Genomic DNA, 22033 nt, shown 5'->3' on the forward strand with positions numbered 1-22033 from the left:
AGACCGATGTCACAGTAGTTGAACACCGCGGGGTCTAGAATGTCTACTTTTTGACCTCCATTCGTCGCATTTCCTTATTTGGTAGGCAGACCACAGCCTTAAGAGGTTGATATCAACCTTTTGGCGGTTGAAGAGGTGGAACAGTTCGTTGAACTCCACACCAAAGGTTATATGACGTTCTTGTATGCCCCCAGTTTCTTGGTCAAAGAAGCCATAGTTTCGTGAGATTCGAACATTGATTTGTTGGGCATGCCATTGAGAACCAGCTGATGCTTGCATGTAGAACTGATGAAGCTCTTACATCTCTCTGGACACGGCACGCAGGGAAGTTTCGGTGAGCATCGGTCTTTTAGGATAGTAAATAAGCACCCGGTCAAACTCCCTAACCATGAAATAGGATCCGTCTTCGAATCTTTGGCCTTGACGGGGGTTCTTCATGACAATGTCAGGCCTATTGTCTTCCCAGACTCCAGTTATGTCACGCACATAGTGCATCTCATTTTGCTTGACATTCGAGGAGTCCTTGCTGGTCTTGCCGCCGCGCCTCTCTTTTTATGCCTCCTCTTATTGTCCCAATCCTTTTGCTCCTCTGCCTTGTACTTGTCATCGATCTTGCGGCCACCCATGGACTCAGCGGCACCCAAGAGAGAGAAGGTAGGAGGGACGCTTCCAGCCTGTGCCGACCCTGTGGTTTGGCTATCTTTAAGCTGTGGAGGCATCGACATTGCCCGCTCTTCATCTCTGTTGGCATCGACAGGAGGCAGTATCTTAGGGGGAAGGCCAAGCGGCGATTGAGAAGTACCTTTGTGGGCGGAGGGAGATGGAGTCAAAGAGGGCCGGCGCTGATTATAGAGAGATACCAAGCTCGTAAGCCATATTATGCGGTAGTTTGGACAACCGCCTAGGATATCCATGCTTTCCTCCGGAGGTAGCGGGATAGCATAATCACGATGCTCCTCAACGACGGAGTCCACCATCACACTCACTTGTGTGTCATTCATAAGAATGCCGTGCACCAGTGGCAGTGATTGTCTGGGCATCAGGTGGCCAATGGCGCCTACAGTCTTCCCAGGCTTGTCTACGTGAATACGACACTTCACCGGTGCCTGGCGTAACAAAAAGAATGCATATATGTGTAAGATCTTTATTCATGAAGGTAAGGAGTGAAAAAGAGTTTGAAAAGTATGCTTACAAGGATGTTGCTGGTCTTCAGCGGGGTGCTCTTTCGTGGGGAAAGAGGAGGAAGAGGAGGAAGGAGGTTCCTCAAACCGTCCACTCCTCCCCCGAGTATGGCGTCAGGGACGGGGTGGTCTTTGGCCAATGCCGACACCAAATGATGGACGACTTGCACTGCATATTCTCTTGACACCTCTTGACACACCATAGATGCCTGCTCTCGTGCCTCCGTCTTAGCTTGTTCTATTATTTCAGCAGAAGCGGGGAGCTTTTTCTGAACCCTGCTTCGCTTCGGAGCAGGCGGGAAATAATCATCCCAGCAGGCCCCTTCACCTTCCCCTAGAACACGGTCCGTGTGCTCCGCCTTTTGCAAGCCGGCAGTCATAGCCGACTCCCACCTCTTGCTCTGCACAGAATTGTCGGATGTTTCTGACCTCTTGCTCTTCTCCCATTTGTGGACATTTTCCTGTTATCATATAAGACATGACGTGAGTCTATATGGATCAGGAGTGTCATAATTAACGCCGAAAACAAATAAATGCACGTGAACCCTTACCGTAAAAATTTTAACAGGCGGCTGCATTGACTCAATGCCCGCCCACTTCTCTGGTGTCATGTGCTGACGTGCATATTCTCTAGCACGTTGGTCCTCTAGCACGTCATGCACTGGAGGCACCCTGCCTGCCGCCTCGAGAATTCGGTTTTGCTTGCGCCAGACCTTCTTCTTCCCCTCTTTCCCTACACTCCCTGGCCTGTGGTTCAAGGGCTTCCTCGCACGCAATGCCCTCATACGTTCACTCTTCGCAATGAAGGCAGGGTCAGACGATTCCTTCTTGAATTTGTCCCATTCGGCCTCATTAGTTATCGACGACCATTTCTTCTTGATTATCTCATACGGTTTGTCCATCCACTTTCTGGCGGTGGTTTTCCAATTAGCAAGTCCATTGCGCACTGCTATGTTGATGGCCGCTAGGAATCGCTCGCGCCACTCGTCAGTGACTTGGAACCTCCTTGCAACGTCCACGATGCACGTGTTTCTAACGACTTCGGAGATGTCATTCCACTCGTCGGTGATCTTGCAATATTTACATGCAACGGCTCCACAGGTTGTTGCGAAGGCTTTTTGTGCCCTCTCAGGCGACTCCGGGCGGCCTCTCTCAGAGTGTCGGGTGACCACGTAACAGAACTCCTTCAAGTTGTGGCTCCCCCTCGGCGTCTTCTTCCTTGGCTTCTTAGCGGGAGTTTCAGTTGGCTGCGGGTTACTCTCTTCCACCCGTCGCTCGTTGTCGCGCTCTTCTGAACGAGAGCTACCTGAGCCAAAGCTGGCAATTTGCTCTCCCGATGAATACTCTTCATCGACACGATCTACCTCCTCCCGATCGAGAATTCGGTCCTGCTTGCGCCAGACCTTCGTATTCCCCTCTTTCCCTGCACTCCCTAGCATGTGGTTCAACGGCTTCCTCGCGCGCAACGCCTTCATACGTTCACTCTTCGCAATGAAGGCAGGGTCAGACGATTCCTTCTTTAATTTTTCCCATTCGACCTCATCAGTTATCGACGGCCATTTCTTCTTGATGATCTCATAGGGTTTGTCCATCCACTTTCTAGTGGTGGTTTTCCAAGTAGCAAGACCATTCCGCACTGCTATGTTGATGGATGCTCGGAATCGCTCGCGCCACTCGTCAGTGATTTGGAACCTCCTTTCAACGTCCGCCATGCACGTGTTTCTAACGACTTCGGAGATGTCATTCCACTCTTCAGTGATCTTGCAATGTTTACGTGCAACGGCTCCACAGATGGTTGCGAAGGCCTTCTGTGCCCTCTCATGCGACTCCGGGGGGCCTCTGTCAGAGTGTCGGGTGACCACGTAGCAAAACTCCTTCAAGTTGTGGCTCTCCCTCGGCGTCTTCTTCCTTGGCTTTTTAGCCGTAGAAGCAGTTGGCTGCGGGTTACTCTCTTCCACCTGTCGCTCGTTGTCTTGCTCTTCTGAACGAGAGCTATGATCGCCAGAGCTAGGATCGCCGCCAGAGCTGGCAATTTGCTTTCCCGATGAAGACTCTTCATCGACACGATACACCTCCTCAGGAGCTACGTCCTCAAGAACTGATTTATGGGTACACTTGCCCATTTTGTACCTATGCCATCAAAACCATCAAATATATATCGGCCGAAAATTTCGGCATGACCTATACTATAAAACTAGCAATTTTTGTCTACTAGGAGTTTGAAACCTGCATAAAAAAACCCACCCGCATATGTACCCCCTCGGCACGATGGCCGGCCCCTTCTCCATATGACCCGACACGATGGTCGGGCCCACAATTCATTACTCAATTCTGCAAAATAGCATACGAAACCGCATGTATAGCATTTAAAACACCTAAAATAGCATATAAAACGGCATGTATATAGCATATAAAAACGTAAAATCATATATAGCATGTATATATCATATAAACAACATTATTCTCCTATGAGCATATATATGACAGCATATATGACATCATTATTCGATCACCTATGAGCATATATATGACATCAACTAATTTGACACACTTAATATGAGCATTATTCTCCTATGAGCATATATATGACAACATATATGATAGCATTATTCTCCTATCATATATATGACAGCAACTACACACTCAAATCCTAACCCTAATTTGATGGGGAATCAAATCCTAACCCTAACCCTAACCTGTGTCGGAGGAGGAGGGCGCGGGCTCGGGCGTCGGGGAGGAGGGAGACGGTGGTGCGGGGTCGCAGGACGTCGGCGGCAGGCTCGGGAGGAGGGAAACGGCAGCGGCAGGCTTGGGGACGAGGTCGACGCGGGGTCGCAGAACGTCGGCGGCGGGCTCGGGGAGGAGGGAGACGGCAGCGTCGGGCTTGGGGACGAGGACGCGGGGTGGCGGCGGGCGCCAGGCGCGGTGGCGAGGACGATGAGGCGGCGGGCTCCCGGCGTGATGGCGAGGACGAGGACGAGGTGGTCGGCGGCAGGCTCGGGAAGCGCGTGGTGGGCGGCGGCGGCGGCGTGAAATTCTGGCAAGGCGTTGCCCGCGCGAGGGTCAGAGCGCCCACTGCCGGTCGGCTGTGAAGCGACGCGCAGGCGAGAAGAATAACGGGCTAGGGTTTGGGGTGTTCTTTTATATGCCGAAGCACATCTGTAACAGGCGGCTAGTAAATCGACCGCCACTGATGAGTCTCTATACATCAGTAACGGGAGAGCCACTAAGTGACCGTTACTGATATGCTCCTATCAGTAACGGGCGACAGAGCGACCGACCATTACTGATGAGCCCCTATACATCAGTAACGGTCACAGAGTAGATCACCGTTACTGATGTGCTCCTATGCTTGTTGGGCATTTGGACCAATTTAAATTTAGAAAACCTGTCCCTTTGAAATTATGTTTGATGAATAAATTCATGCATTTGTCTAGTATTTGTGCTAAATTATATTTAAAAAATTCATCACACGCATACACAAAAGTACATCGATCACACATAATTTCACTTAGTACAAAGTTTGCATTCAAATTCAGGACAAGTACATTACAATGTGACTACTAGGCCTTCTCCTTCCTTCAGTAAGTCATAACTTGACTCCTCGCAGTAGTGCTTCTGACGTAGAGTTTTTTTGATATTTTCTCGCCCTCGCTCCCATCACTTCTTCTTTTCCCTCTCCTTTTCCTCGTTAATATCGTGTGTTCCGCTTCTTCGTCATCTGCGGCGGTCGTCGGATCATGGAAACCTTCATAGTCTTCTTGTGAAGTAACTCCGTCCACTCCAACAATACTTCTTTTCACTCTTCTTACTACGACGCGGCCTTTATTTGCCGGGTCGTCTATGTAGAATACTTGCTTGCATTGTTTAGCAAAGACCCATGGTTCCTCTCTTGCCGGAATTTTTCTCACGTCAACTTGTTCACGAGGGATCTCAGGAGGTAGCACCATCGTCGTGAACCTGTGACTTTCTTCTTTGTCACCTTTGGTCCATCTTACACAGAACATTGTGATCTTTGTGATAGAGTACTCCAATTCCCAGATCTCCTCGATAACGCCGAAGAACGCTTTGGTTTTGCTGTTGTTGTCGGTCGCGGTCTCAGAAGTCATGACTACACCACTATTTTGATACGTGCTTTTACGGTCCTGAGACGCAATGTAGAAGTTATAGCCGTTGATCGCATATGATTGCCAAGTAGAGACGTGGTAAGCAAGTTCCCGTGACAAACATGCAACCGTCTCTTCAGATTCATTGGTCGTCTCCCTCCCGTACCAATAATTCTTCAGCCACGCTGCGAATGTTTTATTGTGCTCCCAATGGATCCAAACTTCTCATCTTTTAGGGTTTTCATTTCACAGTTGTTCCATGTGCATTTCCTGATAAGGCCGACATCAATCGACAGTTTGCAACACAACCAAATGTTCTCTTTCAAAATCAGCTTCCCTTTCTCTTCCATAGACATTAAGAAATGTATGTCCAAGGCCACCTTCGCCATCGAGCTTGCCCTTGTGCCGTGATTCGGGAACACATATTGATTTCTTATCGGCCAACCAATCCGTGCAGAACTCGATGCACTCTTCTGCCCTAAAGCCTTCCACGATGCTACCTTCCGGACGCGATCTGTTACAAACGTAGCGCTTCAGAACCCCGTTGTATCGTTCAGAGCCATACATGTTATGCAGGAACGAGGGCCCTAGGGACAAGATCTCATCGCATATGTGGATCATTAGATGGACCATGATATCGAAGAATGATGGAGGGAAGAACATCTCGAGCTCGCACAGAATCTGTATCATGCTATCCTGCAGTATCTGGCATCGTCTAACGGTGATCGACTTGTGCGAGATGCTGTCAAAAAAGTCAGAAAGCTTCATGATTGCCTCCCTTACGTGCGGCTCCATGATACCTCTGATTGTGACTGGAAGTAACTAAGTGAGTATGACATGGTTGTCGTGAGACTTCATGCCAGATAGCTTGTGACTCTTCATGTCAACTAGATGCTTGATGCTCGACGAGTAGTTCGATGAGACTTTAATGCTCTGCAGGCACTGGCACATCCTATGCAACTCGTCTTTGTACAGGTTGTAACATGCAAGACGACACTGCGTGGTCACCGTCACGAAACCATTCTTGTCGGCTGCCAACACTTGATCTTTGCCCCACAACTCTTTTTTGATAGACATGAGTTCCAGGTCCTTCCGTGCATTGGGTCCATCTTTCGTCTTCTCTGGAATGTTCATCAGCAACCCTAGCACGCTGTCGCATACATTTTTCTCCACGTGCATGACATCTATGCTGTGGCGGCATTCTAAATGTGCCCAGTACTCCAGGTCCCAGAATACGGACCTCCTTCTCCACACGACGCCTTCAGGTTCCTTATATTTTCTTCGCAGCAATTTTTCCGGGGACAACCTCAAGATCGTTCACAATTTCAAGGATTTCCATACCAGACTTCTCCTTCGGCGTAGTCCCATGCTCCGTCTTCTCATTGAACCTTTCCTTGTCATCCCTCCAAGAGACTTTAGCATCCAACCACTTTCGGTGGCCCATGTAAACAATTTTGGATGAAGCGGGCAACTTCTCCGATGTCGTGTTTTCCCCGCACTTTGTACAGGCCTTGTAGCCATGTGTCACCTGGCATGAAGTATTTCCATTCGCGGAGTAGTCATGCACGCAGGTCAGAAGCGTTGCTCTCATCGTGAAGTGCTCCCTCCTGTTTGCGTCCCAAACCACTCTGCCAGGGTTCCAAAGCTGCTTCAGCTCATCCTTCACTACCTGCAGATACACATTTAGGTCAGCTCCCAGCTGCTTTGGACCCTCTATGACCATGCACATGTGGATGTACTTTCTCTTCATGATTAACCATGGAGGAAGGTTGTAGACAAACAAGATCACTGTCCATGTGCTGTGCTTGTTGTTCATGTTTCCGAAAGGATTTATCCCGTCAGTGCTGAGACCGAGACTCAGGTTTCTAGGCTCTGCCACAAAATCTGGAAATGCCGTGTCGAAGTTCCTCCACTGAGTCCCATCGGCAGGGTGTCTTAGGACCTCAGGTTCCTCCACACGGTAGTGCCCGTCAGGATCGAATGCAGCCTGCGCCGGATCGTGATAGACGAGATACCTCGCGTCCTTAACATTCTGCATCCAACGCTCAACTCGGCCACCTGCCGTAAGATACCAGTCAGTCTTTGCCGGCCTGCCCTTCATCACTTCTTCCCCATCGTCTTCGCCACCTCTGGCGTTTTTCTTCTTGTATCTCGATGCACCGCATATGTGGCAGCTCTCATGGTTCTCGTACTCTCCAATGTATACCATGCAGTCGTTTGGACATGAATGATGTTTCACGCAATCTAATCTAAGCGGGCATGTAATCTTCTTCGCCTCGTATGTGCTCTTGGCAACTTGTTTGGCTGTGGAAAAAACGAAGCAAGGTAACTCAACAAGTCCGTGAAGCCCTTGTCTGACCAGCATGATGCTGCCTTCAGCCTCAAAAGTTCGAACGTCACTTCGAGCATGTTATTTTCTTCGCCAGCTCCATCATACAAGGGTGTGTTTGCGTCCTCCAACAATTTTTTGAACTGAGCAGACTCTGCCTCATCTTCGGGGTCCTCCAGCTGGTCCCGTAGGTACGGGTCATCTAACATTTCGGCAATCCTGTCACGTGGAGCTCCTTCACCTTCCACATTAGGCTCCTCATCGACCCTTGTTTGTTCCTCGGAATCATTCGCCAGATCATACCGCAAGACATCATCATCTTCGCTACCGCTACCGACATCAACCGCATCCTTCCCGTGACAAGTCCAGCGAGAATAACCTTCCACAAAACCTGATGCCAGCACGTGCATCTGAACATCTTCAGGCTTCATCATGCATGTGTTTCCACATTTGCAACATGGACAACGCATCATCACAAGTCCTTTTCGTTCCATATCACCTTTCGCGACTCCAAAAAAGACCGTCCATTCGGTTATCCATCAAGCATTGATTCTTTCCTTGGCGTACATCCAAGAACGGTCCTTCGATCTACAACACAATACACAAGAAAACAAACAAAGCAAAATAGTTAGCCTAATCATTGACAAGAGGATTAAGGTGTTAATTAACCGGAGCTAACTAAAAATTTGAAATTAGAGACATTCAGAGAGAAATTGGATGCCGGCGAGAAAGATCGGGAGGGAGAGAGAGCTCGCAAGGGAGAGGGAAGCTCCGGGCGACGACGAGTAGGCTGCATTTTGGCCGGCGACAGGAGGTCAAAAATTTGAAATTGGGGGACTTCGGAGAGAAATTGGAGGCCCGCGAGGCAGATCGAGAGGGAGAGAGAGCTCGCAAGGGAGAGGGAAGCTTCGGCCTCAAAGATCGGAGCTCGCCGGCCATGGAGACGGCGGCCGCCGGCGCGCGGGGGGGGGGGGGGGAGAGGAGGAAGGGAGAGGGAGGAGCGATACTTGTGGGGGGCTCGCCGGCGGGCAAAATCGGCATGGCTTCGCCGTCGTCGGGGAAGATGGGTTGCAGCTGGTCCGTTACGACGCGCAGCGCGACCAGCTGCAGCTCTGCCCAGCGTATTTAAACCGTGACGATCATCAGCGGCGGTCGGGACTTGGGCGACCGTTACTGATAATAGGGGGTACATCAGTAACGGTCGCCAACGCGACCGTTACTGATGCGTGTGGTTCATCAGTGGCGGTCGCCTCTTAACCGACCGCCACCGATGTATCTCGCGAGGTATGATGGTTCATCAGTGGCGGTCGCGCGACCACCACTGATGTATGGCTGGACGGGGGACGGGGACGGGGGCGGCGGATCCGTTACTAATGTGCCGTGAGATATAGACCGTTCTGTAGTAGTGGTATCTAGACGTTTTTTAAGAATAGATACATCCATATTTGAACAATTTTGAGACAAGAATTATGGAACGAGGAAGTAACTGATTTGTATTTTGTAATGTATATTGTAGATATGCATACGGCGTAGTAATACGTAACTTCATTGAAATGTACTTTAAATGATTATCCTCTTGCCTTGGAAATGAAAAAACAGTGTGTTTTGTCCATGCATACGTACGGCACAACAGTTCTTTCTTCAGGAAGGAGTCAAGGAGTTCAGCCCCGAATCACGTTCGGGCCCAGTTTTAGTACTACCAGTCTACCACGGACGCCACCGGGCCGGCCTTTTCTTCAGGCCCGCTATGAAGGCTATTGAATGACGCGGATGCAACCCACGTACGTACGGCCGGTTCATGTATGTGATTGTTTCGCTCAAAAAAAAGTATGTGATTGTGCTTCACTATGCTGAGAAGCGAGAACTAATAAGGGGCAAACTAATCTCCCAGCAAAACTTCATATATTCTCCTATAACGAAGCAGAACTTAATACTCGCACCGTCTCAAAATAAGTGACGTCACTTATTTTGGCACGGAAAGAGTGCATAGAACATGTTAATGATGTTGCAAACGCGGAGTGGAGTGTCTTGCATTTTGTTTCGCCGGAGTCCGAAAATTGATGCTCTCAGAGCTCCCGGAACCAGTCCCGCGGATCCAAAATCCAGAATTGCCCCTAAAATGTGTAGATGAAAATCACTCGGTTACCGTTTCGCATAACCAAAAAAAGCCATATCCAAAATCTCGTCCGACTAGATGGCAGGCACAAACCCTAGCGCGGCCAACCCACCGTTGCTACCACCACCTCCTCCCTTAGGTTTTGCTTTCCGGTTTTATCGAGGGTGATTTTCCTCTAGTGTTAACTGTTTTTTAAAGCTAATACTCCAAAAACAGTTTCTAAAAAACAACCGTCCGAAATCCGAGAACAAGGCCGGGTACGTAGATAGGAAAATGGGTCGTGGGCCGGCCTTGTGGCGCCTCCTCCTGCCTGTCTGTATGGAAAGGATTTCTGAAACAGTCAACCCGTAGTGCTTCACAACTGATGAGCATGCAAATTAAGATTATTTCTTGCTTACACCATGTATAATACTACGGAGTATTGTATATTGAATCAGTAGCACAGTCATCAACAGAGACAAGACACAAGATAGGCAGTCAAGTAGCAAGTAAACGGGCATGCATGCAGCTATATATATAGCTTCTCGTCGATCTTCTCAGTTGACCGGTCGTCGGAATGAATCAATGCCTGGATAGTTCGATGGATATTGGACCGGATCAGATCAGAAGAAAGCCCTGAGGGCCACCTGGGCGATGCGAGCGGCGGCCGTGCCCGCAACGGGGAACCGGCGGAGGTGGAAGGAGAGCACCGAGAGCGCCACGGCGGCTGCCCAGAGCGCCATACCGGCGGCGAGGTGGCTGTCAGCGATGCTAGGGACGGCGGCACGGAGGAGGAAGGAGAAGCCGAGCAGCACGTACACGGCAGCTTGGATGTGGAGCCGCCGCTCCATGGCGTCAAGGTAGTTGTTGTTGTTGTTGCTGGCGCCGCCGGAGGAGCTTCCATCTAGCTGTAGCTGTTGTTGTTGCTGCTGCTGCTGCTGCTGGTGGCGCCGCGGGAGGAGCTTCCATCTAGCTAGGCTCTAGCAACACTTTAGCTAAAGCTTTTATATGGATGCAGTGCGTGGCCAGTCCTGTCTCTGTACATATGACTCCCACATTTACGGATAGGGGGAAGTGTTCGCTACAGAGTGCCTTATATATAAACGCGCGTGCAAAATGACAGGAAGGTTCCCGCACTAACGCAGGTAATTGATTAACAATTGCTTGCACTAATTATTGACAACGGGATCCTACACGGCACGAATAATAATGAGTTATAAGCTGACTATAAGAATTTAAATATTATATTTGTGTTTAGTCGGAGGAAAAAGAAAAAGAAGCAAGCTGTACTACTGTTATTTTTGCTCTGACCCATCCTCCACCTGCAGGTGCTTGAATGCACTGCATGCATGCGACAGCACAGGAGCCGTAGATGAAGTGCACAGCATCCCAATCGGACGACGCAAGCAGTATGTCGTGAGTAATTAAACACGAGATATAGCAAACGTTCAATCGTTAGAATCCTCACTCTTTGGTTTTCTTTTTGTAAACTACTCTTGGTTTTCTGATCTTCTTTTGAAACCCTAAAAACCTACTGCCCATCTCTTTCATAGCAGCGTCATTAGTAGGGTGACGACAAGGATGCTTTGGTGTACATACTCAATTACTAGCACTACACTAGTAATTAATTAACAATTCAGTCGCTCTTTAATTTTGACGTAATAGAGCCATCTCATTGCATTAAGAAGAGGAAAACAAAATACATATTAAAAGGCAAAATGAATAGAAAAACCTTATAATACCGAAGGAGCTCGGTTGTAACAGCTCCCAAGGCTAACTAGCACATTTTTTTTCAATAAAAGGAACTTTTATTCAACTCAAAATTCGCATCAAGAAGATACATGCATCATGCTACCTAGCACATGCTCTATTGAACTCCTCATTCTTATCAGAATCCATATATAGATTATGCAGCGACAACCTCTTGTTGGATGTGATCTAAATTCACTGGGACCAGAAGTTCCGGCCCAACTTCCGGCCTTTTGATGTGCCGGAAGTTCCGGCCCAACTTCCGGCCGAACCTCCGGTTGCTCTCTGTTACTTCTCGGAAAAATACGGAACTTAATGCGGAATTTCCGGATATTGAAGAATTACCGGAACTTCCGACCTCCAACCGGAACTTCTGGTGTGCCCGTTACGGATCTGATTTGCCCTAATGCTCCTGCTATATATACCCGTTGTAAGCCGCCATTTCGGGATGAGTCGAGTTCGCACGAGTTGCATCTGTAGAACCTCCCTGGCGTGGTAAACACTCCCCATATAGTGAGATTTTGTTGGTTGGCGCCCGTGGTTTTTCCCTCTCGTTGTTTGAGAGGGTTTTCCACGTTAAATCCGTGTGTCCTTGTGCTGTGATTTCTTCTTCGTTCTTCATTCTTACTTGTCGCGTTCATAACACCTCTTGCCTTCAAATGTTCTATGATTTCTCTCTTTCCAAATGTTCCATAACACATAGGCGGCCAATGTGATATCCTTCCGAGCCAACATATCTTTCTTCGGAACTTCGTTCATCTTATCCCAGCAGGTTCTAATCGATCCTCCCCTCCTAGCCGTGCGGGGCAAGTGACATAATTACTCAAATGTCAAACTTCTTTCGCATAGTGACAACGGAGGAACAAATGAATTGCCGACTCCAGAACTTGATCGCACAACATGCATCTGTCATTGTGTGTCAATTGCCTCGCGTACCACCATTCTGTCGTCCTCGACCTATTCTGCAACATAAGCCATAAGAAAAATTTAATCTTCCCTTCGATTATTATGGACCAGGCTTTCTGAAGATGGGGCCGTGAGAACCAAGCATAGCTCATTTTGGGTGGTCAGCCAACGAGGTATATACGCTGGCAGCCCATCAAAACATGTTCGATCCTCGAATGTCGCACTTTGATGACTCATTTTGTAAAAATTATATATCTATATACTCGATCAAGTCTAATGCGCTCAATCTCTCCGAGCCGGGGTGAAGCTAGCTCCGAGGTGTACGTGTGCATTGATTGACTCCTATCTTCGTCATGGCAGCTAATGCACACTCACGAGCAATGCACGACCGAGTTAGCTTTCGTGACAAAAGCCAGAGTAACAGTCTAGGTTGCTATCGAATGTGATTGGCCAGCACAGATCGATACACCCAACTGCTGCCTCGAAAACCTTCCTTTTGCATGTTCTTTTGTCGCAAGCTAACGCGAGTGTCGCTGTCTGGGACAACTCTTCCCGACTGATTTTCCCAAGTGTCATAGCTGCTGTTGTTAGTGTATCCCACTCCCACTTTCCCAGTGTGCAAAACGACCGCTCCCTTTTCTTTTGGATTCTTAATCAAGCATATTGGTCACGGTTCCAACTTCCTGTGCAACTATTGGTGTCGACCATATCTGCTACGTGCCTAAGTGTACTCGTTTTCTGATTTGGCTAAAAATAATACTCCCTCCGTCCAACAAAATACGGAGTAGTATGTCTTAAGTTTGTCAAAATTTGGATGTATTTAGACATAATTTTATGCATATAGATGCATTCAATGCTCGGCTTCAATCTCCAAGCCCAGCCCGTCCTAAAGCATTCGTAATAGTGTGTTGGCCATTCCATGTTTCTTTGTCCGCCGTTCAACACGCACCTATTTGTAGCCCGCACTACTGTTTCAAACAAGAATCGGACTACAGCTGCCGACGAAGGCACGCAGCTACTGTGTTTTTCTTTTCTTTTCTTTTATTTTTTCGAGGAAGCTACTTTTTTTTTACTGCGTACATGTCAGATTTATAAAATCTTTATATAGAGGGTTAATTCAGCTTGTGCAAGCTTAGTGCTGTGCAATGTTGTCATCAAATACATGATGAAATCTCAAGATAAGAAAGGTGGATGGACGTAAGTTGATTTCAAAAGACCATGATGCATATTTTGGTTTTATTAAGGATCTTTGATGCTTATATATGTTAGTTTCGACATATGTTATCCAGATTATATACTTGTATAAAGTAACAATAGAATTGGGGGTAGTACTCTTTTTATTTGGAGTAATAATCAAGTACTACTAGTAATGAGTACAGTTCCGACACAGACTCATGTACTCTTTTAGCTAGCTAGCACTTTCACGAAATGGCGGCTCCCGCGCTCTAGCTTTTGTCCGCATGCAACACCTTTTTTTCTGGCCCAAACTTAACGGTGCAACGGCTACGTGTCGACGTCTCTAGCACCACCAGCTAGCTTGCTGAAAAGTGATTAACGAGTCGTACTTAACGAGTCTGTCAATAAGGCGCGCGCTGGCCCCTTGTTTTTAATTTGCACACCCTTTACCTTTTTTGAGAAGAAGAGAGGCCAGCCGGCCGGCTTTTGTAAGGCAAGCCAAACGCGTCGTCACGCCCCGGCCGGAGACTGGCCGCAAATGCTGATTCATGCATGCATGTATATTACACTGCAGAGAGGTACGTGCCGCTGTCACGTACGTCGTTCACGGCTAGCTTTTCCCAAGGAAAAGAACTCTCCTTTTCTTTTCCCGAAACGTGCATGTCTGCGCATGGGGTGAGACAGCCGATCGAGGTCCTTGTCTTTTAGTTTTTTTTTTTTGTCTTAGCTCATCGCACATCTGTCCATGCATGCATGCCAGGTAAGCGTGTGCCGCAATGCATGCATGCAAGGAGAGGGGGGTTGACTTTCTTTAATTTGGAGACCGGCAGATCGGTTGACTAGTATATATTTTCGGTTGACTAGTATACTTTGTTTGAGGTCGGCTGGCCGTCTGTTTCTTTCCAGTGGTACACAATGATGTGCGCGGGATTTTAAAGATACCGCATGATGGGAGGCCAGCCAATCCGATCTCAATGCCCATATATCATGACACAACCCGTCGTCGAGATCCGAAATTTCAAACAAAATCCATCGAAATATGGAGTGCCGGGTACTGTAAAATTAAATCCTCTCAAACTATGAGCGAAAATATCCGTGGCCAGCTAATTAAGCACACAAGCATTCGAGACGACGGACGAAGCACACCCAAATCGAACTCGAATTTAACAAATAGTGATCAAAATTCATTGGTACACCACTCGAAAAAAAAACATTGATACAGCAGCTGGTAGGTTAATTGTACGTGTCGCACATGTCCGGCCGGACAGTTGTCACCCTGGACCTACACCGGTAGAGCATATCACTCCTTTATAACTGTTTTTAGTTGCTGATGAGCGAGAGATGACGCGTAGTACTACTTTGTCGTCCCGACCGTGCGCACTAGCTAGCTCACGCTAAGCTAGCACGTGCTGGATGCATGCCATTACTTTACTTCATATAAAAGAAAATATAATTGCCAGCTAGCCTGCTTCCCTGCACGTACGCGCGCCCCCTTTCCGGCCTTCCAATCCATCTTTGCGCGCGTCTTATCGCCCTAATCAAATTAACAGATTGGCTCCAGCTGATCAACTGACCTCCGATCCATCCACACATGATCCATGTACTCGTGCATGAATAATATTTTTATCTTCATCCGCCAGCTCCACTGCTAATGATGGAGCTCTTCTCCCATCAGACTTGCATTGGATCGCGTGTACTACGTACGGTTGACCTAATTAAGCTGCCCGTAGCCATCACATAAAACTAACCCTCTAGTATAGCTAGCTAGCTCTTCTCAGGCTCAGAGACAGAGATCAATGTGTGTCTTAGTGTGTTCCAGAACTCTTCTAGCTCTCTCTAGCATTAATCTGCTAGAGCTATATATAGAGCTGACCATCACGGTTAGTATATATATACTCATAATCACACACTACTAGCTCTCACATACTCCACGACAAGTACTATCATCTACTCCTAAGTATACACTTGCATTGCTTGGATCACGTACACTGCAGCTCAGCAGTGTTAACGATAAATCCACTTGGATTAATTCATGGCGGCGGTTCGGGCGGCGGCGCCATTGATCCGTGATCTCGACGAGCAGCTGGAGCGGCGGCTGCACCTCCACGCGGCCGTGTACGCCATGCTGGGCGTCTCCTTCCTCCTCCGCGCCGCCTTCCCCTGCCTCGCCCACAGCCACCTCGCCGCCGGCCTCGCGCTCTGCACTGCTGCCGTGGGGCTCTCTGTCATCTCCTTCCGCCTCCGCCGGTTCCCCGTGGCGGCCATGGCCGCCGCTCGCGTTGCTCAAGTGGCGCTCAGGGCATTCTTCTGATTCCAATTTCCGACAAAAGCTAGTACGATCGAGGAACAAGACGGAGTGACGTGCGGAGTTTTGTCTGTATAACTGTTTTGTCTGTATTCTGACGAGACGAGCTAATGCTTGTTCTGTCTGTATAACTGTTTTGTCTGCAGTGTGCTCAGTTGACTACTGGTATGAATGAAGGAAAATGTAGTCAAATTCTGAACCTAATTAAAACCAAGGGCGGTTTTCTTCGGGAGAGTATTCTGAAAGGAGTAGAGCTTCCCTACTTTTTTTTTCTTCGAGTTTGCTATAGAGTGGTTGCCTGATTTTATTAGAGATCAGCCGACTTGTTTGACCGTTCGAGCTTAATCAAAGGGCGTCACTTAAGAGAAGTGGAGTGAATATGACATTTGGATCTTAATCCAACGATTCTGCTGTGTAGATTAAATCATTCTGTTTTAAAAATCAGACCACTGAGAAACAATGATCACATTTTTTTCACTATTTATTTTTGGGATTTGCTAGGGAGCAGTCGCCTGAGAAATTTGATTTCTCAGTCAACGGATGAAACGGACTAAGTAAGTGAATAGCTGAACTAAGATAGCAACATTTAGTTGGTTTGGTAGTTTGCGGAGGTTATGCCTATTGCACAGGGCATAGGTTCGAATCTCTTGCTACCCATTTTTCTGTTTACTTTTTCTTTTACTATTTTTGGTTTGTAATTTATAATTTATTTCGTTTTGTTTTTATTTTGTATTTTTTCTTGATTTTCTTTGTTTTTCAACTTTATATGTGTGCAATTTCTTAAAATGCACATAAAAATTGCACGCGAAACTTTGTGCTGATTTTAAAAAATTCATGCCCGATTCTAAAAATTGCACGTGAAATTTTATGCGTGATTCTAAGTGCACGTGAAATTTTTTGCACGATTCTAAAAATTGCACGTCAATTTTGTGCGCGATTCTAAAAATTGCACATAAAATTTTACGTGCGATTCTAATTGCACGTGAAATTTTTGTGCGCGATTCTAAAAATGCAAGTGAAATTTTGTGTGCGATTCTAAATTTACTGAAAAAATTACAGTTCAATTCCATGCAATTGAGAAATTGCAGTTCTAAGTATGGTATTTTTTTTTCCATCAACGGACATCTTTTTTTTTAGAATAACATCAACGAACATCTGTGAACATACAATATCATTGCCAAGCCAGCCCAAAGGCCTTAATCCATCAGGCCAGCCCAAAGCATACGCTCAGGAACTCACGAGGAAGATCGATAGGGAGTTAACCCACGCGCTAGCTTAGGGGGTGGATCTGGCGCCACTTAACGCCAGCTGAGGAGGATCGATCGGGACTGACGTACAGCTCGTTGACTGAGAAACTGTTGTTCTCAGTCGACTGAGCCGCAGATAGACCCATTTTTTTTTTTTGAGATTCTCTCTTTTTCACTACCGGGAAAAGCTTTTCATGTCGATCAAGTCCCTGTGCTGTGGGCCTAAGAACAAGTGAGACCCGTCAGCGCAATATGACAATATACGCGGGCCGGCCCGTCGGCACTATCGCGGCCGCGAGCGATAGATAAGCGCGTCTCGCTCATGCCTGGCCCGCTCGTTGCAGGCCCAGCTATTGAGCTCACGGGCTAGCTAGCTAAACTAAAGTAGAGAAGTAGGAGCACACCTTTCGAGGCCCATCTCTCGCTTCTTCCCTTTCCTTTCTCATTTTGTAATCGTCACGGGGTTTTCATCGATTTTTTTCCCCTTTACAAAAAAAGAGAGAGAACCCGATCAGTGCGGGCCGTGATAGAGAGGAACATGTTCATCATAATTAGATTAAGTTGGTGTATTAATTAAGAAGCGTCAATGCTGAAGCACGTATGTCTGAAAGAAATTGTTACTTTGGACGTTTGTTTTGGTAGAACGTCATGGTTGACAACCTTAAACCAGCAGCAATTTAAATCGCAAAGGAACTTTGCAACACCAATATGAATTTCAGCTTATTTGCATATATAAAATGGAACACATTTAAATATTGCATTGCATACAAGATGAAACACATTTAATTGCATTGCCTAAAAAGATCGAACACATATATCGAAATGCATACAACACCTAAGGTCGGCAGCGTCGAGTAGAGAAGCGTCAAAAAAGAAAAGAAACAGAAAAGCAGATCAACCCACAAGAAATTAAAAACGAGAAATTAAAGGCAGAAGCCATCCTGCATGCTCTCGCGCGCGCATGCATGCACGTACGGACGTCCGGCTAGCTGATTCTCAGTTGAGGAGCTCGAAGAGCGGCTGGAGCGCCGCCTGCGCGACGCGAGCGGCGGCCACGGCGACCGCCGGGAATCGCCGGTGCAGGAAGGACAGCAGCAGGAGCGCCACGGCGGCGACCCACAGCACGAACCCGGCGACGGCGCCGCCGGCGCGGAGGAAGAAGGAGGCGGCGAGCAGCATGTAGGCGACGGCGCAGAAGCGGAGGCGGCGGTCGAGGCCCAGTTGTCCGCCGCCGACGTCGCCGTCGTAGTGCTGCTGCGCCATGGCCAGCAGAAAGCTGCGGAGGAAGGCGGCGGCCGCCATTATATTTTCGTGAGTGTTATAACTTGCACTGTCTGTCTGTCTGTCGAGATGAGGCTGTCTGCCTACTGGGATTATGTTAGCTACTCATGTACAGTATGTATATACGGAGGATATATATACATACTGTAGCAATTAATTAAGCTTCCGACGCAGGCGAACGGTACGTACGGTCGTATATATATAAGTATACATACTCCGTATATGTACTTGCCCGAAATAACAAAGGACGAACAAGCTCAGCCGACGACCGCCGTCAAGTAGCCAACGACATGCTTATGTCACGGCTGATGTCACCAATGGTGTCATTGAACTTGAAGCCGGAATTGCCTTAGAGCATCTCCAACAGCATACCCATATTTGAGAAGAATAACCAAAAACTGTCAATATGGGTATTTTACCCCAAAATCTAGCTCCAGCGGCATACCCAAAAAAGTTGGATACCCATATTTTTTTGGGTAGCTACCCATATTCTAGCCCCCAATACCCAAATTTGGGTATTCCTGGCTAGACTACCCAAACGATCCAAAACGAAGCGCGCGCACCCAACTGCCACGACCAAGAACTTTCCGCGCGTCCCGCCTCCCCCGCCGCCCGCGAAATCGAGCCGCCGCCGGCAAGATGGAGCAGGCCGGCGACCTCCCCGCCCCGCCCGACCGCTCCTCCGTCCTCGTTGGTGCCCCTGCCGGTGTGCCCGTTGCCCCCCTGCCCCCAGCCGAGCCCGCAACAGGCGCCGCCCCCAAGCCAAAGGCCCATCGACGGCTAGGGCTGGCGCTGCCGCCGGTCGGCGTCCCGCGGCCCCCCTCCGCCACTCTGACGACGGTCGGGCATGGCTCCGCCGCCCCTCCCCTGCCGGCTGCGACCACAACATCGAAGAAGCGGGTTCCCCGTGACCCGTCCGCGCCGGCGTCCAAGCGGCCGGCGAAGAAGGCACCGCCGGCCCCTCCTGCGGTCTCCCTGCCTCCTCATCCTCCTCCTGCGGCCCTTGGCCCCGCTGCGCCCGCTCCTCCTCCCCCTCCGGTGGCACCTGCCGTGGCCGAGGTGTTCGATGGAATGCCTGAAAGGTACGACATTTGAGCAATTGAATGGATTTGAGATGAAATGTTTAAAACTGAATCTTGTTAGCTCTAAAGATACTTCTAAATATAATGGATCCTTTTGCATTTGGGACTTCTTTTGTGACTAATGGTCTCAGTCCATTAGTTTAGACATGGAGAGTGATATTTGTTTCTAACAGGAGAGTGATATTTGTTTCTCTATTCTTTAGAAAATGAACTGAAGTGTGTGCTTTGTGAGAGCCACCCTAAACCATTAGTTTGTTATAGATAAGTTTTTATCAATCCAAGTTATTCATCCTTCAAATTTGCTGCTGTGTTATTAGCTTTGCTTCATTAATCCTAACACCAAAATGCTCACCATGCTCATTTGAGATGATCATGTACCTTCCATCTTGCTTTTGATAAGCTGCAGCCTATGTTTAAAACTGAATCTTGTGTACTGTGTTTATGCCATCATGATCTTTTATAACTGAATCTTGTGTTTACCTTCATGTTGTAGTGTGGATGATGAAACTTTTTTGCACTATACTAACATGTTGGGAGAAGATCCTCTATCACAAGAAACTGAATCTCAAGAATTGCAAGATCAAGAAATGCAAGAGGAGGAGGGATTTGTTGATCCTACTCCACGAAGGGCGGTGAGAGGAGCAAACTTCACGGTGAAGGAGGATGAGTTGTTGTGTAGAGCATGGCAAACCATCACTCTTGATGCAATCACCGGTGTTGAGCAACAAAGCAACACCTATTGGGAACGTATCCATGATCACCACAAGGACAACAACAAGGGGGGCTTGTACCGATCACGAGTATCACTCTCACATAGATGGCAAACTATACAAGCGGATTGCCAAAAGTGGGCAGCATGTTTGGCACAAGTTGAACGCCTCAACCCAAGTGGTACAAATGAGGTTGATAAGGTGAATGGTTCTTCATGTGGTAACTTCATGAAACATCATGTTGTAGGTACACATTGCTAGAGGTAGAATTGTTTCTAACATTTGAAACATCATGTCGTAGGTACACATTGCTCAAGAATTGTACAAGGGGAAACCAAAGAAGAAAGGTGGAAAGCAAGGCAAGTCATTTGGTTTGCACCATTGTTGGGCATTGCTCCAACATGATGAGAAGTGGAGGAATTGGGGCGCCAATGAAATACCAAACAAGAAGAAGGCCAATAGTTCGGTTGGAGAGACCGTGCAAGTTGACATAGATGACGAGAACTCAAGTGGTGAAGATGAAAGGAGCCCCACTCCTTCTTCGGTTCCTAGGAAGAGGCCCGATGGGAGAAAGAAAGAGAAGGATAAGTTGAAGAAAGGAGAGGACAATGTCTACAAGGAATCATTGGACAACATGTTGAACATAAGGAAAGACATAGCCACTCAAAAGAAAGACTTGAAGACCAAAGAATTGGAAGAGAAGATGATAGCCGAGGAGAGGAGGGTGGCGGCCGAGGAGAGGAGGAACGAGATTGAGGAGGGGAAGGCAAAGATTGACGCGAGGAGGAACGAGATTGAGGAGGAGAAGGCGAAGATTGACGCGAGGAGGGCCGCGGCTGAGGAGAGGAGGGCCGAGGCTAAGGAGAGGAAGGTGGCCTCCGATGATATGATGAAAAGGTTGGAACAAGAACACAAGATTATGTTCATGGATACAAGTGGTCTAGATCCGAAGGCAAAAGCATATCATGAACTCTTGAGTGATCAAATCTTGGTGTCGAGGACAATGGGTGGGTTCATTGGAAGCATGGGTGGCAATGGAGGCTTTAGTGGCATGGGTGGCAATGGTGCCATTTGAGAGCTCCATATGTACTATTTATTCTGTTTTGATGGCCTTTTGTCTCTTTTCATGACTTCAATTTGAACTTGGATGTTGCTATTATGTGTGCCATGATGTTTGGAATTTTATCTATATCATATCATGAAGTTTTAACATTTATTTGGATTTATATATGCAATTGTGTAGCTAGAGGTAGAAGAAACAAATATGGGTACTCAGTTTTGGGTATGCTGGAAAAGTTGGAGCCATTTTGAGTATCCATATTTTCTCTCTCCTCTACCAATATTGGTTTTGGATACTCAAAATATGGGTATGCTGTTGGAGATGCTCTTATTGCCTCCATTCATTCAGCAAAATCTTAACAGGACCTCTAACCTTCTCCGGCCCTGCATCTGGCCCATAGTCTACCCTTCGATCGGAATATTGAGACGGCCCAACAAGCATCTGCTATGTTGATCTGTGGGTCGACTTTTTTCTTCTTTCTTTTTTCTCCGTCTTACTCCATTTTGGTATCACCCGTTTTGCCATGTCATGTCTTCTTTCTGTATGCCGCTAACTCTGTTAGACACATCCAAAAACTTTAGTAAGAGGTTCAAACTGTGCAAATGCTTCATACATTGGGTTGTTTGTTTTTCATGTGCATGTAAAGATGAATAGTTTAAAGGTCTAGATGCCAAAGGATGAAATTTAGCATCATGTGTACAGAGATCTACTTTTAGTACCATATGAATGTCGTATGCAGGGTAATACGTGCTTCCTTATGCAGAGGTTAATTTCTTTGCAGATCTATATATAGGGAAAATATATCT

At 47.5% G+C, this 22033-nt stretch overlaps 1 protein-coding gene across 1 annotated transcript; it reads left to right on the plus strand.

The window, feature by feature from the left end:
- Window positions 1-19014: 19014 nt before the first annotated feature.
- Window positions 19015-21242, plus strand: LOC104584019 (glutathione S-transferase T3). Its single transcript, XM_010238108.1, has 3 exons — window positions 19015-19457; window positions 19951-20368; window positions 20469-21242. The coding sequence occupies exons 1-3, from the start codon at window positions 19015-19017 to the stop codon at window positions 21240-21242; spliced, it is 1635 nt and encodes a 544-aa protein (XP_010236410.1).
- The last annotated feature ends 791 nt before the right edge of the window (window positions 21243-22033 follow it).

Source organism: Brachypodium distachyon, chromosome 3, assembly GCF_000005505.3.
Source record: "Brachypodium distachyon strain Bd21 chromosome 3, Brachypodium_distachyon_v3.0, whole genome shotgun sequence".
Classification (NCBI taxonomy): domain Eukaryota; kingdom Viridiplantae; phylum Streptophyta; class Magnoliopsida; order Poales; family Poaceae; genus Brachypodium; species Brachypodium distachyon.

What these genes read in the sequence shown, in the direction of transcription:
- LOC104584019 (XM_010238108.1), top strand. Translation starts at nt 19,015, where the DNA reads ATGGAGCAGGCCGGCGACCTCCCCGCCCCGCCCGACCGCTCCTCCGTC. An exon ending in TTCGATGGAATGCCTGAAAG is followed by an intron (nt 19,458 to 19,950) that starts GTACGACATTTG and finishes TTCATGTTGTAG; the next exon opens with TGTGGATGATGAAACTTTTT. An exon ending in GTACAAATGAGGTTGATAAG is followed by an intron (nt 20,369 to 20,468) that starts GTGAATGGTTCT and finishes ATCATGTCGTAG; the next exon opens with GTACACATTGCTCAAGAATT.